The 18,201-nt window shown below is 41.6% G+C and overlaps 1 protein-coding gene across 2 annotated transcripts; it reads left to right on the plus strand.

The window, feature by feature from the left end:
- Nucleotides 1-357: 357 nt before the first annotated feature.
- usp8 (ubiquitin specific peptidase 8) lies at nt 358-14,131 on the plus strand. Of its 2 annotated transcripts, XM_037696963.1 has the most exons (20): nt 358-400; nt 3,223-3,378; nt 3,541-3,685; nt 3,774-3,859; nt 3,944-4,085; nt 5,194-5,236; nt 5,400-5,571; nt 6,112-6,274; nt 6,357-6,498; nt 7,571-7,827; nt 7,905-8,372; nt 8,771-8,845; nt 8,937-9,223; nt 10,203-10,424; nt 10,504-10,714; nt 10,830-10,832; nt 11,851-12,087; nt 12,159-12,301; nt 13,510-13,642; nt 13,733-14,131. In XM_037696963.1, exons 2-20 carry the CDS (start codon nt 3,275-3,277, stop codon nt 13,889-13,891), a joined length of 3,192 nt encoding a protein of 1,063 aa, XP_037552891.1. In that variant the 5' UTR covers nt 358-400; nt 3,223-3,274; the 3' UTR covers nt 13,892-14,131. The 2 variants fall into 2 exon arrangements, with proteins under 2 accessions (XP_037552891.1, XP_037552899.1); XM_037696971.1 differs by lacking the exon at nt 10,830-10,832.
- The last annotated feature ends 4,070 nt before the right edge of the window (nt 14,132-18,201 follow it).

Raw genomic sequence — 18,201 nt, forward strand, 5'->3', positions numbered from 1 at the left:
AGATAATGGATGGACATATACTGTATATATAGCAAGTAAAGACAGGAGCAGAGTAAGTGTTCCCTTACAATAGTTTTCTTTTTCTTTGTTAAATATGATCTAGATATTTGTATAAATACAGTATTTACTGTTAGTCTGGCAACACTGCCAGCATTAGAGTTATGAGGGAACGCAGTATTGTTTTTTTTTTTTATGTATGTTTTACTTTTTCTGGCTCCTTTTCGTCCCTTTTCTGTTTATCGTCGCCATTTATTACCACGTGGTGGCGCTACTCTACATCTCCGCAGGTTTGATGAACCGAACACTGGAGAAGATGGACAAGAAGAAGAAGAACGCGGAACAAGTATTTCGAAATCAGCTGTTAAAAAAGTAGCTTAAGTAAACAACGGACCGGAAAAAGGTAATACAAAGATTCAGTAATTATTTTACCTGCAACTGCACCTGTACATTACTTTTCATTTGCATCCGAAAAATGCACACAAAATGTTAAATGTATGTTTGCAGCCATCACTCCCGGTTCAGTTAGCGTTCATTTAAAATCGTAACATGCTAACCTAGCTAGCTAGGTGGCTAACAAGGAAAATAACAAGTTTACGTTTCTGTTCCTTAACCATGTTTGTATATTAACGATCTAGTTCACGTTTCTACGTTAAATAAGGCCAGTTTTTTTCAGTTAAGGGAGTAGTTTGCATTCATATACAGCAGCTAAGTTTAGCCAGAAAACAACTTAAATGTTGATATTTCCTGCGACAGCTAGAGGCTAGCTGTTAGCTCAGGTGCTAGCAGCGAGAGTCACCTTTGATTAAAAGTTGTTTATTACCTAAATGTCGTTTTTTCTCAGTAACGGATTCTTATTTTGGTCATTTTAAGGCTCCGTGAAAGCTAACCGTGATTTAATTGTACTTTTATTCTTTTCAGTTATCAGTGTGACATTTTCCTGACTAAACTGAATTCACAGATATCTAAAAAAGTAACCTTTAACAACACCCCTACAACAGGAAAACTATATTAAAACTCCTACCTGAGATCATATTATAAAAAAAAATACAATTTGAAGATGAAATATAAATATACAAGTCCAAAAAGATTTTAAGTGGCAGTTTAAACATTTAACTGTTATATCCTGATGTATGCTCAATAATCCAGGTAGAAAAATCTAACAAAGTTGTCAGGTCTTCTAAACAGATGCAAAAAGTAACAAATAAAGACCAAAAATTGTTGAAACGTTTTGTTTTTAATCCAAAAAACTGTCAGTCTGAGGATCTGTCTAATAAATAGCACCTTCTCAGTGGACCAACTAGTTTGTTGTTGACATTCAAAATCCAGGAGGACCATCATCCTAACAATAAATCGTGCATCATTGTCGTTCATCAGATCAGTCATCAGTACCCTGATGGTCGCTTGCTATTCGTATATCATGTGAACAGCTAGTTTTGGATTTCAACAACAAACTATGCTAACTGTGCTATTTATAAGACTGAGCTTCTTACAGCTCCTCAGACTGACAATCTTTTGGATTAAAGACAAAATGTTTCAACAATTCTTCATTTTTTACTTTTTGCATCCGTCCTGAGGATCTGACTTCACTTTGTTAGATTTAACTGCGATGTTATAGATTTAATGTATCTATCTTACTTCTTGTCACTTTTCAGTTGAGTTTCATCCATCCATTATCTTTCCCCGCTTCTTCCTTTTTAGGTTTGTGGGGGTCACTGGTGCCCATGTCCAGCTATCACTGTAACTGAGGTGGGGGACACCCTGGACAGGTCACAAGTCCATCACAGGGCCACATAGAAACAAATGAGACAGCCATTCACTCTCTCACTCACACCTAGGGACAATTTAGCTAGTCTAACATGCATGTTTTTAGAATAAATTATATAATTATTTTCAAATGTATATTTTGCCAGGAGACATTTCTGATATCTCCAGTATAATCATTGCTATAATTTTTGTTTAACCTGTTCAAATAACATTAGAACAAGTTTTATTAGATATCTTAACAAATCTTTCATAACAAAGACTTAATAATACCACATAATTTTGAATAACTAAATTATAACGTACAGTACAGTCAGTAACAACAGCTTCTGTCTGTAAAAAATATCTGTCAGACATGAACGGTTTTCATTGTTTTAGGAGGAATGTATTTGTGGATTTCTGAGATTGCTGCATTAAAATGGACATGATTATAATTCTTTATAGATAGTTTGAGAAATCTGAAATTTTGATTGTAGATGGGACAATATAGTCTTATCTTTTTCTACCTCCTCCATGTACAGGTTTGCAACAATAGGAGAAACTGGAACCCCCATAGCACACCCATGTTTCTACCTATAATATACCCCCTCCCCCCCCCCCCCAATATGTGAAGTAGATTGACTGGTCTACAGACCAGTGTCATTCTGTATGTTGCAGGAGTTTCAGAGAAATGGAGACATTTATTTTCTAAACACAACGTCCCAGTGGCTTCCAAACGCCAAAATACATTATGGCAAAGACTGGTTCATCCCAAAGATCCAGTCCCACGACACAAACAGAGTAATATTGTGTTTTTTTATTATTTTTTTATTGCTCTTCAGTGCCAAGAGGGCTGTGATCAGTTTTACATCGGGGAAACTAAACAGCCACTGGCCAAAAGGATGGCCCAGCACAGAAGAGCAGCACCATCAGGCCAGGACTCTGCGATCTACACTCATCTCCAGGCCAGCGGCCACTCTTTCAGGGAAGATGGTCACATCCTGGATAGAAAGGAACAATGATTTGAGAGAGGAGTGAATGAAGTCATCTTTGTGAAGAGAACCTGTCCATCATTAAACAGGGGCGGAGGCCTCCGTGCTCAACTGCCCCTTCTTACAATGCTGTTATTGCTAGTATCACTGACGGACCCCTGTGAGTAGCAGGCGGCCATCAGGGCACTAACGACCAGTTGTTAGGCTGATGGTCCTCCTTTTGAATGTGAACAGCGAGTTCTGGATGTCATCAACAAACTGGTTGATCCACTATGAGAATTTGTTGCAGCTCCTCAGACTGAAAACATCTTTTGGATAAAAGACAAAATTTTTCAACAAAGAAGAATCCGTCCAGAGGACCTGACTCAACCTTGTTAGATTTATCTACCTGGATTATTGACCGTTCGTCAGGACGATTAGCAACTAGGTTTTCTTTGCGTTCCACAAACTTGAATTTTCTGAGCTTTTGCGTTCGCTCTGTGTTTGTTAGGGATGTCCGGAGCTTGTGAGGCGCTGACCCGACTCTGAAAACACCTGCCAAGATGCCTGCAGTATCTACAGGGGTCAAAGAGCTGTATTTATCCACATCTCTGGGTGACCTCAACAGAAAAGCCGAAGTAAAGCCAGACAAGACGAGCACCAGAAGGTACTGATGTGTGTGTTTAGTGTTTTTGGCCCAGTTATGGTGCAGAAGTGATAACATTTGCTCAGGATAAGTAAGAATTACCAACGTTTTGCTGAAGGCTGCAGTCCTGACCTGAGGACCCTCCAGCTCCATGCTGATGGTGTTCATGTTTCTGTGTTACAGCTATGTTCAGAGTGCCTGCAAACTTTTCAAGGCGGCGGAGGAGAACCGTCTGGACCGGGATGAGGAGAAAGCTTATGTGCTGTACATGAAATATTTAACGGTATACGATGTTATTAAAAAGAGACCAGACTTCAAACAACAACCGGTAAGAAGACCCATCATTGATCATTTTACTTTTAGGGTGGTGTCTCTTGTTTTAAAACGCTGCTCCTTTCTGTTCCCGTGTCCTGTAGGAGTATTACATAACTATGCTGGGGCCAAACAGCTTTAAGAAAGCCATCGAAGAAGCTGAGAAGCTGTCTGAAAGCCTTAAACTCAGGTCTTTGCTCACCCCATCTTTTTATTCACATGCTGCACGGGCACCTCGTTTTGGGTTGACTCTGCTGGTTTTTATTTGAAACAGGTACGAAGAAGTCGAGGTCAGAAAAAAACTGGAGGAGAAGGAGAGATTAGAGGAGAAGAAGAAAAGGGAGGAGGAAAGTGAGAAAAGAAATGACCGGAGCTCTCCGAAAACCTCGGCCACAAACAGGAAGGACAGCAAGAAGGTAAAATTACTATCACTATTGTTTAAAACATTAATTGTTATGTAAAATCTGCTTAGTGAAAATTTCAGGCTGTAAAAAAGAGGATGCTGCTTGTTCAGGTGCCAAAGAACAAACGGATGGACCTAATGTATTATCTAATTACTTAAATAATTACAGCGTTACCTTATTCCTGTTCACTAATAAACACTTAATTACACAGACTGACTAACTCGGTATTCTACACAATTACTTAGAAACCAAAATAATTAACATTACTTACATATTTATTTACATTTGACTTCCTTTGACTGATTTCTTAATTATTTATTATCTAATTACTAATTTACTTAATTACCTATTACTTTTCTTATTAAATGGACTGACAATTTATATGAAATTATATAGTTATTACTTGCATAATTACATAATTAACTATTTATGAATCACTAAATTATTACTTATTTATTAACTAATTACTTAATTACCTACCAGTAATTACTTCCCTTTCCCTACCTATTTACCGATTTATTACCCAATTACTACTATTTACCCATTTCTTACTACATGTTGCTTACCGTATCATAATTACCTTTTTTTTGCCAATTTATTTACTTTATTCTCTTACTTTTTCCACTTATTTTCTTTCTTACTTGCATAATTCCTTTACTTATTTTATTTACTTAGTTTCTTACATAGTTTACGTTCTTGCTGAAATAATTTTTCTGACTCATTTAATTACTTTTCTTTCTTACCTTTTATTTTCTTAGTTATTTTACTTTCCTATTTTCTGAGATTATTTAATTTTTTAATCCCACTCTGGGACGTTGCGTCACTGCAGCTGCAGATAAATCAACAATTTGAACATTAAAACGTGTTAAAATACAAAATCTGAATCAAACGGATTGAAGCTGGAAGTCAGAGGTGACATTTACTCAGAGGGGACAGAGTTAGTTTGTGACGGCAGGAAGGGTTTCCTGAAGAGTCTGTTGGAGAAGATGCTCTCCTGCTGGTCGGGTGTGAGGAGGTGGTGGTTCTGGATTTTTCTTTATAGTCCAGTTTGTCCCTCATCTTTTTCTCCACCAGCCAGAAAAACAAATGCATGATGGTCACCTTGTTGTGTGTGTTCCAGGTGAAAGGAGAGCAGAATGAGCTGAAGAGCGTCATCACTAAAGGTAAATTAAATCAAATATTGCAACCAACCTAAATTTCTGAAATGTCAGGTCAATCAGTCAATCAATCAATCAATTCAACTTTATTGTCCATAACATTCAATGAAATGGAGATTTGTCTTTGACACCTGGCTTATACTTGAACCGGTGACTGTGTGTGCTGCAGCTGCACAGCCGGCAGGCGGGATCACAGCGGAGAAACTTTTCCACATGATGAAGAACCAGACCATCTCCATAATCGTCATGGACGCCCGCGGCCACAGAGACTACGAGGAGTCCCACATTCAGGTCGCGGGTCAGATCTGCATCAGCGTGCCCGAGGAGGCCGTTAGTCCCGGGTGAGACCCTCAGACCTGAATGAGTCGACGCTGCCTGGGTTTAGTCTTGGTTTGGGTTTATGAATTAGATTTGTATTAATGTATTGAAAACAATTTTTCATCTTCCACTTAAGGAGCGAGCTCTCGTTTTGTTTTTCTTCCTAAATGAGCCGCGTCCCATTTAATTATTGACTTTTTATTAATGATAAGATGTGTTTTAGGGTAAATAATAAGTTTGTTGTTATTTATATTTGATGGAGCACTCCCAACAGCTGTTTTTTTTTTTTTTTTGTGTGTGTGTGTGTGTTTATTATTTTACATTTTAAACAAAAGGTCAGCAGGAAGAACTAAATTCACATGCTACATAATGCAAAGTTTCTAAACTCAACAAGTAATCGTTTTTAATAATCTGGAATATAATGTCAACCAAAATAATCTGATTATTTTCTCTATAGATGAGTGGCTCAGTTTAAATGTAGTTTAAAGTTAATAAATATAAATAAAAACATCTGTTCGAGTGTTCTGTCAGACGTCCTGAACATTTTTATCTCATCTTCTCAGAATCACTGTGAATCAGATTGAAGCGAAGCTGCCCGACGCGTCCAAGGATCAGTGGAGGCGGCGAGGATTTATGGATTATATAATCCTGCTGGACTGGTTCAGCTCAGTCACGGACCTTAAATTAGGCACCACCTTACAGAGCCTTAAAGATGCCCTCTTTAAGGTATTTCTGCATACGTCTGCTTTGCATTTTGTGGGAGGAAGAAAATCTAATATGTATAAATGATGTTTCTCAAACTTTGCAGTGGGACAGCTTGACCATTTTGCGTAGCGAGCCGCTGGTTCTGGAGGGAGGCTACGAGAACTGGCTGCTGTTTTACCCCATGTACTCGAGCAACGCCAAAGTTCAGCCCCCGAGACGGACGGTCGTCAACAGCCTGCCTCAATGTGAGCACCTTCAGCCTGGACGAAACTCACAGCTTCGGCTCCTTCTGATGAATCCGTCCATGGCTTTAACCGTTTTCTTGTTATGAACTTAAACTCAGACAAACAGCAGACAGACGTTTCCTTCCACTCAACTTGGGCGTGATTGTTGCATTAAATTTGGGCTTTAATGCTTTTATTTGAACAGTTCTTTCTCCAGGATGAAACGATTCTACAACTTCAATCATGCTACAAAACAAAAACTGGAGGCTTATGTTTGAATTAATTGTGGATTTTCTCTAATCTGCACAGGATCAGCATTATGGCATCTATACTTTCACCTAAATCTTATAATAAGAGGTGCTTTAGGTTCTAGAAGGACTTTTTAACTTCATGAGTTTATGGTGCCACAGAGAAACTCCCTGCTGCGAGCAGCCGTGGTCGCTAACGAGAAGTTAAGTTTGGGGTCGAGTTAGCAAAAGCAGTTTTAGAAACAAAAGAAGCTTGTCCTTCTAAATGAGTCAGAACGAGCTCAGGCTGCGGAGCAAAATAAGTACAAATGTGGATTTCTGCCTTTGAGACTTGCAAACTAACGAGTCCATAGAGACTCCCCATCTGTTAATCCCAGGAGCAACAAGCGGTACGTCTTTTTTAAACCGACGCACTCCTAAACAAAAGCAGCTTGAAGCCTTTATGATGGAGGATTTAAAAATTATCTTTTAATTTTGAAACATACCTTATTAATTAATTTTGCTGCACAGGTCAAATGCTGGGTCACTCAAAGGGCGGGGGGTGGTGGTGGGGTGGGCAGGAAGTGTAGATCGACTTTGCAACTTTTTTAAAGAATGAACTTCAGGAGCTGTTTAGGGTAAACTGTTTGTGCATCAACCAAAAATGTTCAACTTTTCCTGAGAAGTGAAATTTCAGTTTGTTCCCAACACTCCCGACGGCTTTCTTTTATAAAACGTTTGTAAAGAACAGGAAATGTTCAAATAATTTTACTGCCCAACAGACAGGATTAAAATAATCTGCTGTTTCTTTTCGAGTCAGCTCTTCTTTAAATTCTTCCTTCAGCTGATCTTCTGTGCTGTTTCAGTGAACTTTAGCTACCCGTCTTTAGAGGAACCACAACCTCCGACTCCGGTTCAGACGGAGCCTGAAGTTTCACCTGAGCCTCCAGAACCATCGGCTCCTGCGTTGGTGAACGGGGTAACACCTGCCGAGCCTCCAGCATCCAAAACCTCCACGGTTGTTGACACTGTTGAGGTCCCCGTCTCTGGTTCCACGACTCCTGGGCTCGACCTAACCAAGAGGGCCGACCAGCCTCCTGCGACAGCCAGATCGTTCCCCCAGGTGCTTATTTCACCCGCCCTGAGAAGTTTTTAACAGATGTGTATAAATAAGAGTCGTGTTTGTGTTTTCTGTTGCAGTTTGACCGTACCAAGAAACCGTCTGTCCCAGATCCAACTAAACCCAACCAGAAGATGGACTCCACCCCGAATGGTCCGGCTATCCCCGATCGCTCCGTCAAACCGGCGTTCAGCCCCAACGCTGCTCTGTCCAAAGACGAACAGAAGCAGATACACTCCGAGGTGGTGGCCATGAAGGAGAAGGCGAGACAGGAGCAGGAAAAACGCAACCAGGAGCGCCGTTTGGAAGAGGAGCAGAAGGAGAAGGAGACGAGAGAGAGGCTCGAAAAGGAGGAGAGTGAGAGGAGGAAGGAGGACGAAGAGAAGAAACATCAGGAGAAAAGGAGACTCGAGAGGCAGAGAGCAGAGGAAGAGGAGGACAAAGAGAACCGGGTCTGGGATGAGAGGGAGAGGCCGAGTTCTGACATTCCTTCAAAGAGCATGTCTCTGGACTCGCCTGCTCCGAACCGCATCATCAGTGAAATCAAGGTGAGGTCTTCCTGTCTGCACTTTGGGGCTTTATTTCCACTTCTGGTCTGATGAGAAACTGCAAAAACCAAACTGAAAGGACTCTTCATCCATCCATCCATTATCTTTTACCCGTTTCTTCCATTTTGGGTCACGGGGTCGCCAGGTTGTCCAGCAATCACTGTGTGAGGGGCGGGGTACACCCTGGACAGGTCGCAAGTCCATCACAGAGTAAAATAAAACCTGTTAAGGAGCGCCGGAGCTACAGCTCAGTCAGAAGGCAACACAAGAAGAGAGCGCTGCCACAAATCTTCCATTAACCATCAAAGATGGCTGAACCTTCTCTTTATTATTGTCTGTAGGCGTGTTTGTGACTTGATGAAACAATCATTTGACCTTTTTACGTGTGTTTCCTTCAGAGGGAGCCTCTGACGCGAGCGAGGAGTGAGGAGATGGGACGGAGTGTCCCGGGTCTTCCAGACGGCTGGATGAGGGTGCGTCACGTTCAGAGCTCACACATGTTCAGGTCAAATGTCTCTTCTTATTAGAAGGTTTGAACTGAGGACCTTTTCTTTTCCTGGATAGTTTCTCGACACGGTGACTGGCACCTTCAGATACTATCACTCCCCCACCAACCGCGTCCACCTGTACCCCCCGGAGGTCACGGTCCCTCAGACTCCTCCCTCCACACCTCCGACGGTCAAACCGAAGCCGTCGGCTGAGCCCGACACCGAGCACGAGCGAGAGCAGGAGCAGTCGAAGCTGAAACGCTCCTACTCCTCTCCGGACATCAGCCAGGACCTGAGAGAGGAGGCCCAGAAGAAGACCGCCGCCGTCACCGCCACCATCCCCAGCATCAACAGAGACACCAAGTAAGATTCATTCAGCGTCCTGAGCACTGATGTTCACGGTTCAGGGTTAATGTGCCGGGACAACCAGGAGCTTTTCATCTTTTACAGGTTTGAAGAAGTTTGACTCTTTAATAAAAACAAATATATTTTCAGCTTCAAACGTCAGACTTTCTAAAAATAAAAATCACAAACAACAGAATGCGTTAGTGTTAAGCCAACTGTAATTCTTCTAGTTTGCTTCTGAACTCTCGATTTCTGAAAGAAACCTTTAAAGAAAAGAATAATATAAATGTACAGATCTTAAAACTGAACCAGTGTACAAACTGAATTTTAGTAAAATTACAAGTTTTCTGAAGGCCCACACTTCCAAAATGTTTGAAAGTTTGTAAAAGTGCTTGTTTTAAAAATGTAAATTAAATCCTTCTACTTCCATCTGGTGGTCAAACACGAACACTTCATTCTGCCTGACTCCAGACAAATTAAAATTCATTTTAAATTAAATCTATAAAAGAAAAACCTGACAGTTTATTGAGTCAGCTTGGTTATATGCTTTTAAATAACTTGTGCCTTATTCCTGGAGTTTTTGTTGCACCTTTTAACGGACAATAAGAGAGGAATAAACTTGTTTTATTATTTCTGGTTTTAATTTATTTGCCAGAAAATATATAGATTTCTCTCTTTAATCCCGGCTCTTTTAGGACGGTTGTAGACCTAATTTGTGTTTAAAGCTGGAAAACTTCAAAATCTGCTTCGTTTCCTGACAAATGTCAGTTTGTCAGTTTAGATACTCTAAGAATGCAGCACATATCTAAATCAGTTTAAACTTTGGCATTTATCCTGCTAAAATGTTTGTTTGTTCTGAACACACAACAAAGGAAGAAATCAAAAGTTGTAATTAATTAATATTATCTTAATTCTTGCACTCCCTGTCAGAGTAACTCCACTTCCTGTTTCACCTAAAACCTGGTCCAGTCTCTCCTGCTGTGTTTCTCTCCTCCAGACCTCCCAGCTTAAAGGTTCATTCTAAGGCAGAGATCGTTCGACCATCTGCTGCTAAAATCCGTAACCTGAATCCCACGTTTGGAGGTTTGGGCGCTTCGCTGACTGGCCTTCGTAACTTGGGCAACACGTGCTACATGAACTCCATCTTGCAGTGTCTCTGCAACACTCCCGGGATGTCCGAGTACTTCAACAACAACTACTACCTGGAGGACATCAACAGGTCGGGTCTCGGCTCGGTGGAGTTGACTTCCTGTCAGGTCGGTGCAGACTTCTCAGTCTCTGTTTTCTTTCTTCGACAGGGCCAACATTCTGGGTCATAAAGGGGAGGTGGCGGAGGAGTTTGCCGTGATCATACAGTCCCTGTGGGCCGGACAGTACAAGAACATCAGTCCTCGGGACTTCAAGAACACCATCGGCAAAATCAACGAGCAGTTTTCCGGCTACGACCAGCAGGACTCCCAGGAGCTGCTGCTGTTCCTCATGGACGGGCTCCACGAAGACCTCAACAAGGTACTTGTGTTCCAGGCCAGGACTGAGAACTAGTCCTGAAGTAAAGACGTTTCTTTTATTAGTTTCCCTTTTTTTCTGCCTTTTTTCACCGGGGTTCATTCTGATGAAAAACCAGAGAGTAAGTAGCGAGCTGTGTGTTGGTGGTGCTCCTCCTGCAGCTGTGTGAACGTGCCGTGCCTGCATCTGTCAGAACCTCTGTGCATGTAGACCCAACAACGTGCTCATTGCCTGGATTTGATTCCTGCTGCGTTCACGGGCGTTTTCAAACCGCCGAGGAGTCAATGAAAAAGACTGAATGAGAGTTTCTGAGTCTGGGTTAAAATTTAGATTTTTTTGTTTTCAAATTAATTATCAGGAACTGACGAACGAGTCTGAGTGAAACTCCAGGAAAGTTATGGTCGAATGAAAGTCTAAAGCTGATCACCTTTTCGAATCTACTCGATTCAAGATGGCCGCCACAGTAATGATCTAAAGAAACTCAAACATGTCTATAACTGAGTCACTTTTGCAGATGTTGAGCTTAAACTTTGTGTAATAGCTGAGAGTCATCCTCAACTCATACTCCACAGCTGTGGCGGCCATCTTGAATTAAAGTGGTCATAAAAGGTGGCGGACGATACGCATTTCTTTATTTCTTTATGATAATGATAACATGCTGATTAGGTTGTGATGAAGTGAATTTCTCGTGACAACACTCCTCATCTCATCTTGTTCCTTCTGTGTCATGTTCTGACCCATCTGCCATCAGGCTGGCCCGGTTCTGGTCCTGCTTGTCTCCACAGGATGTTAGCTTTGTGACATAAACTACCTAGAGCTGTATTCAGAGTCTGGCAGAAAATATTTGAGGCAAATGCTCAACTGTAAAAGCACCCTGGTGATATTTATAGAGAAACTGGTCCCCAAACCCAGTGAGGTACTGGTTTTAGGACCAGGTTATGTCAGTGAGACGACTGAGCTTTTTGTAGAGCTTCTCTTTGGTCAGCTGTTTTTGTTTAGTGGTCATCATAAAGTTCTGTGTGAGTTCTTTGTAAGACTATAGATTTGAGTCTGTCTCCATGAGTTGTTGGGTTCTAAAAGGACCATCATGATGGACGCTCTAACTTCATGCTCGTGACGCGTCGTGTTTTCTGCCTCAGGCCGACAACAGGAAGCGCTACAAGGAGGAGGAGAACGACCACCTGAACGACCAGGCTGCAGCTGATGTGTCCTGGAGCAAACACAAGATGCTGAACGAGTCCATCATCGTAGCGCTGTTCCAGGGCCAGTTTAAGTCCACGGTCCAGTGTCTGACCTGCCACTGCAAGTCGCGCACGTTTGAGACCTTCATGTACCTGTCGCTGCCCCTGGCCTCCACCAGCAAGTGCTCCCTGCAGGTCCGTACAGCGTTCATCATGTCTCTGTGTTTGCTTCAGGGTTTATACTTCAGTGTTGTGTGTGTCTGCAGGACTGTCTGCGGTTATTCTCCAAAGAAGAGAAGCTCACCGACAACAACAAGGTGTTCTGCAGGAAATGCAAAACCCACCGAGACTCCACCAAGAAACTGGAGATCTGGAAGGTTCCCCCAATCCTTCTGGTGCACCTGAAACGGTCTGTAGTCCTTCCAGCCAGTAATGATGTGAAGCTGCAGACGGTGTTCCCTGTGAATGCCGAGTCAGCATTATCACTGATTTCATGTTTTATTATTTTGTTCTACGTCTGTCCCGATCAAACAACTTCCACAGCTGTTTATCAAAACGTTCAGCTCGTTCAGGGCATGAGGCTGAGACTTCTGGTTTTCATGCTTCAATATTTCACTTTATTTACAAAGACAATAGAAATCTCCTCAGAGTCTTCAGATAGTGTCCTTGCAGAAATCTGCTTCAGCTACTGCCTGTCTTTGGAATCTTAAGCCATGTTTAGCTTTTAGTCACTGACTTAATTTACCTTTTAGGTAGTTTTGCTTTAAGCTGTGGTTTTCCTATGTTTAGGTTTCAACTGCTAATTTTAGCTTTTGTTTGCAGATTTCATTTTAGCTTTTTACTATGTTACTAAATTAACAAATTTAGCTTTTTGCCGTTGTTTTTCTGACTTAAGCTTTTAGTTGTAGTTTAGCTACTTTAGCTTTGGTTTTGCTCATTTAACTTATAGCTAGAGTTTTGCCACATGTAGCTTTCAGTCACTTTTTTATATTTTTTTCTTTTAACTACCTTTAGATAGTTTTAGGTTTGGTTTTGCCCATTTTAACTTAATACTAAGGTTTTGCTACATTAGGCTTGTACCTATTTTTGGTGCTAATTTTAGCTTTTCTAAAAAGTTTAATAAATTAAGCTTAGCTACTATTTTAGTTATTTTTAGCTTTTACTATGTCTTGTAAAACTTTAGCTTATATCTATGTTTGGCTTATTTTAACCTTTAGTTAATGTTTTGCTAATTTTAGCTTAGCTTGTTTTGGCTTATATCTATGGTGTAAGCTAATTTTAGCTTTTGGCTACTATTTTGCTAGATTTTGTTTTTGTCAGTGGGTTTTGTTATTTTAGCTTTTAGCTGCTGTTTAGATTTTTTTTTTTTTTTTTTGCTTTTACTGAGGTTTATTAGATTTTAGCTTTTCTTTGTGGTTTGCGTAATTAGTACTTTTAGCTGCTGCTCTGTTAATTTCTTCTTCTGCTCTGTTCAGTTTCAGCTACTTCAGCTCATTTCAGCTGTCATTTGTCACCTTTTTTCTTGCAATAATTAATTTTAATGCTTTAAAAGGATCAATAAAGATTTTTTTCAGATAATTTAAACATTTTTAATTGAATTTTTATTCCGTTTTTCAGGTTTTCTTATGAAGGTCGATGGAAGCAGAAGCTTCAGACCTCAGTGGACTTCCCTCTGGACTGTCTGGACCTGAGCCAGTACGTTATCGGGCCCAAACAGAACCTGAAGAGATACAACCTTTATGGAGTTTCTGTGAGTCAGGAGTTCTGTCCCTCATAAACATTTGTTCATTAATGTTTTGTAAGTTGGTCCTGGTCTCATCCGGATTTGTTTCCACCCCAGAATCACTACGGAGGCCTCGACGGCGGCCATTACACCGCCTACTGTAAGAACGCCCAGAAGCAGCGCTGGTACAAGTTCGACGACCACGAAGTGACCGACATCTCCGCCTCTTCGGTGAAGTCGTCTGCAGCGTACATCCTGTTTTACTCCACCCTGTGAACATGGCAACGGGGCGGCGAGGCTCCAGGTTAAGCTCTTTTCAGAACCGCAGTGGACGTGTCTGAAGCTGCGGGTCAGGAGGTCACACTGAGCCAGTGAGATCCTGGAGGCGCTCCGCGCAAAGCTTCAGCTGTTACAGCAGCTAAAACCTGCCGCTGCACATGTCACTGACATCCAGAGACTAAAGCTGCTCTCGTTAACCCGACCTTCATACTAGAGTTGTGTTTTAGGGCTGACAGCTGATCCAGACTCTCTTCGTGCTCGTCTCTGTTGTTCGGGGCGGACGGCGCCGCCGCAGAGCGGATCGCTGCCGTCTTGTACGCAGATTCAACAGTTAGATGTACATCCTTAACGATGCTGATGTTGCACATTCTGATTTCTTCTGTAAATACTGCAGGACAAAATGTTTCAGTGACCAAATTCTTTTTTCTTTTTTTGTTTTTATTTTTAAAAACACTCAGACAAGCAAAGTTTATTTTAGGGATTTAACTAAAGTTAGACATAAAGGTGGCATCTCACTGTTCTAATAACATTAATAAAGATGGACGGAGCTTCTCATCCTCCTGCTGTTCAGATATGAAGCCAAAGTGTCCTGTTCATGCGCGCTGCCATGTTGCTTTGGGAACAGTGTCAGCAGGAAGTGGGCTGTCCCCTCAGTGTGAAAGCCCCGCCTCCAAACCCTCCTAACTCACGGACAGGCTGTCAATCAAGCTTTTCTCTAAGACTTTAATAATTGAAACTTGAAAATGTATATTTGAACATACAGCTGCAAAGTATACAAATCAGCAAAAATCACCATTTCATTATTAGAATTTTTTTTGGTTTGTCAGGAAAATGTCACATTTATTTAACAGAAGGGGCGGGGCTTCAACGCTATACCAAGCCTTGCTAGTAGGGGCTGTCCAAAGACTGCTGTTACAGGTAGACCTTGGACCAGAACCAGTCAATTGAAGCCAGAACGGCTCACTTAAAGTGTCCAAAGATCCAACATGGCAGCTTGTGTGAATCGGCTCCTGCTGGCTTCATTTCTCACGGGGACAGGCGGTTCGTTAGTTTCATACCTGGTTCTGACCACAGTTGGAACACGTCTCCACGGCTGCAGCTAGTTGGTCAAACCTCTCCAAATGTCTCGCGACGTTTGCCGTGCTTTCTTCATGCGCCAAATTTGATCTCGTCATAAAAGTAGCAACGTAACATTGTGATGAGGCCAGAGCTCAGCCGGGGTAAAAAAAACAACAACATAAAAATCAACGTACTTTCTCAAATTCATGGTAAATTGAGCATATTTTCAGATCAGTATGAAGACTTGATGCAGTCTGAGCTATACGATAAGCGATGATTCCTGAACCTGGAGGGGTGGTAGAAGTACGTCAAATGGTTTTAGTTAGAATTTTTCAGAGTAAAATGGATCAGCTGGTTAAAGAACGGTGACATAAGTCAAACTGTTCTCACCACTAATATGAGTATTACAGTAAATATTTAGTAATTATTTTTGGTATTCTCAGATCTGGACAAATTCTTCCGACGTTTTAATGTTGACGCACCCCCTCCACTGATCTGTTGACTCGTTTACATTTAACATCCTTTTTTTAACCATCAGGAGTGAGCATTTCTCATATTTCTCATTTATCTGTCTTCATAATTTTTTGACAGGATGCAGAATCTGAAGTGCGTTGATTTTTGTGACGAGGAGTCCTTTTTACCCCCGTGTGACTTCACTAAGATTTTACTAAACGGCAGGGGAAGTCCAAGTCTAAATAAAACTGACGATTAAAAATGATCAAAACTGGTTCAGATCTAACCTTTATTTGTGCTGGTTTAAATAATCTCAGTGAGGGTGACCTCTGAGTTGAGTAATAAAATAAGAATACAGTTTTACACAAAAAAACCAGCAGCGATTTCCATAAACTGGTCATTGGTAGCGTGGCCTCGCTGGTCGTTCGGTCGCAGAATTCAGAACTGCAGCAGAACATTTTCCCGTCTCCAGTGAGATCCCACCTTAAATCGAAACTGATTCTAAAATTCTGTTTCTCTGATCTTAGAAGTGGTTTGTGAAACCCAACAGAACGCTCCACCTGCTGCGTTTATTTACTTTATCATCTTCGGACACTATTGGGAGGAAACCTGTGATTGTTGACGTGCTTCTTAGTTTTTATTGATGATGCTGCTTTTGATTTGGTTCATAAGTTACATTTTACTTTTGTCTACTGAGCCGGAGGAAATGAGGACATAAAAAACTGCCTGGTTTCTAGAGGAATCGCACGAGACTGATTTAGCTTCTGAACGGACCAGAAGTTCTACTTCCTGAGTAACGTTTCCTGCCTGCCATGAATTATAATCTGTTTTTCTTTAAATTCATACACATTTATTAATTAAAAAGTATCAAATATAACAAATATATTAACCTCAGACTGCTCGTATTTATTAAAAGTACTTCAAAATAAATCTGAATGATTGTTTCTTGCAGTCACAGTAAACACATGTTGATTGTTGTTGTTTTGACAACAGATACTTTAAATTTTCTCTAAACGAGGAAAGAAAATGACAACTCTCCGTGTGGAGCTCAGAGTCCGTGGATCTTTGGTTTCTGGACGGGGTTCCGGCTGTACAGCAGCATGTAGGCGTGCGGTGATGGCACCAGGTTGTCCTGGACCTCCCGGACCACGGAGTCATCGAAGCAGAACCACATCCGGGTCGGGGCGTTGTAGCACACGGCTGTGTAGTGACCCATGTTCAGGTGACCTATGTGGTTCTTCAGAAGACAATCCAAAGTCAACAAAACCATCAAGTCCAGTTTCTGCCAAACTCAGAAATCTAAAACCTTCAAAAACGTTTTTTTAAACTACAGTAGTCCCTCACTACTTTGCGGTTCGACTTTCGCGGACTCGCTCTTTCGCGGTTTTTCAACATAAGATTGTACACGACACACTATTGTCAACTTTAATATTATTCACATGATTGGGATGGAACGGGATAAAAAGTTAACAAAAAATAAAAATATACTTTTAACAGGTGCAGCAATTTTCCAGTTTTCTTTCAATAAGCCTACGCTGTAACGCCACTCAAAAGAACTACACTTCCCAGAAGCCAACAGTGCTTGAGGCCACTGCTTTCTGTCAAAACAGCAGCAATGGAGGGATAGATTTGCAACACACAAGTAATTATCTGTTAAGATCACAGAACTGGCAGGAAAGTCGCAAATAATCCTGAAGCTTCATGAAGCTCAATTATCCAGGCGCACATCAACCTGGACGGGGCGGTGCTGCAAAGAAGGTCTTCAGAACCAGAACCGAGTGGATGGACTGCATAGCTGGTGAGTACCCTTATAAAATCTTGCGGTAATGTACAGTACATAAGCATGTTGTTAAGATTACGTAGGTTTAACCTCACCTCAGGAGGTGAGAACTGGAACATAGACAGACCAGTAAATCCAGAGCTTTGCCTGTAGACTTTGATCAGCATGATGGATCAGTGGTTAGCTTTGTAGCCTCACAGGAAGAAGTCCCTGCTTTGGACCTGGGGGTTACTGTGTGGAGTTTGCGTTTTCAAGAGTTTTCTCTGGGTACTCCGGTTTCCTCGACCTCCAGTTTAAAAAAGTTCTGTAATCTCAGTGAGACTGTCCTGGCTAAATAAAGGTAAATTTTCTTCACCATGTCAGACTGGAGCAACACCCTCATTACTAGACCCAGAGCAGGTACCGGCCTGTGACAAACGTCATAACATTAAATAATAACGTGATGAACTCCAGCAGCAGCTTCTAATATTTTCTGAGGACTCACCACGACGGCATAAAGGTGGTATGAGGAGTTGTGGGCGGAGCTGGACAGATACGGGCCGAGGTCGAGCTTCATGGAGAACAGAACGTTGGTCCTCAGTTTGGCCTGACTCTTTCCTTTACAGCCGAACCTGCAGACATGAAGATCACGGGAAGGTTGAAACTTCTGCCTGACTACCTCCAGCTCAGGACTGCGTTTTGAAAGAAGCTAATCTGACAAAATGGCCGACGACTTAGAAACTGTAGAAGAAGAGGAAAGAGAGCCGGGAGCAAAAGAAATGTCAAAGCTCCTGCCAGAGGCTCATTGTTACCCTGGTAACCACACACCTGTTTCTGTCACTCCCTGACCTGAGGCTCATAAGACAGGCAGGCAGAATGATGTAAGACTCAAACAAAAGGAACCACGAGCATCAGGAGGTTCTGATGTTCAGACATCATCCATCCATCATTTGTCCAACATCCGTCCATCATCCGTTTAACATCATTCAGCCATCATCTGTCCATCCATCATCTATTCAACATCATCCAACCATCA

Source organism: Nematolebias whitei, chromosome 2 (assembly GCF_014905685.2).
Source record: "Nematolebias whitei isolate Nwh7 chromosome 2, NemWhi1, whole genome shotgun sequence".
Classification (NCBI taxonomy): Eukaryota; Metazoa; Chordata; class Actinopteri; order Cyprinodontiformes; family Rivulidae; genus Nematolebias; species Nematolebias whitei.

Excerpts from the sequence above, each read along its gene's own strand:
- usp8 (XM_037696963.1), top strand. The coding sequence starts at position 3,275 with ATGCCTGCAGTATCTACAGGGGTCAAAGAGCTGTATTTATCCACATCT. Across the intron at positions 3,379-3,540 it reads GACAAGACGAGCACCAGAAG|CTATGTTCAGAGTGCCTGCA; the intron begins GTACTGATGTGT and ends TCTGTGTTACAG. Across the intron at positions 7,828-7,904 it reads CAGCCAGATCGTTCCCCCAG|TTTGACCGTACCAAGAAACC; the intron begins GTGCTTATTTCA and ends TTTCTGTTGCAG.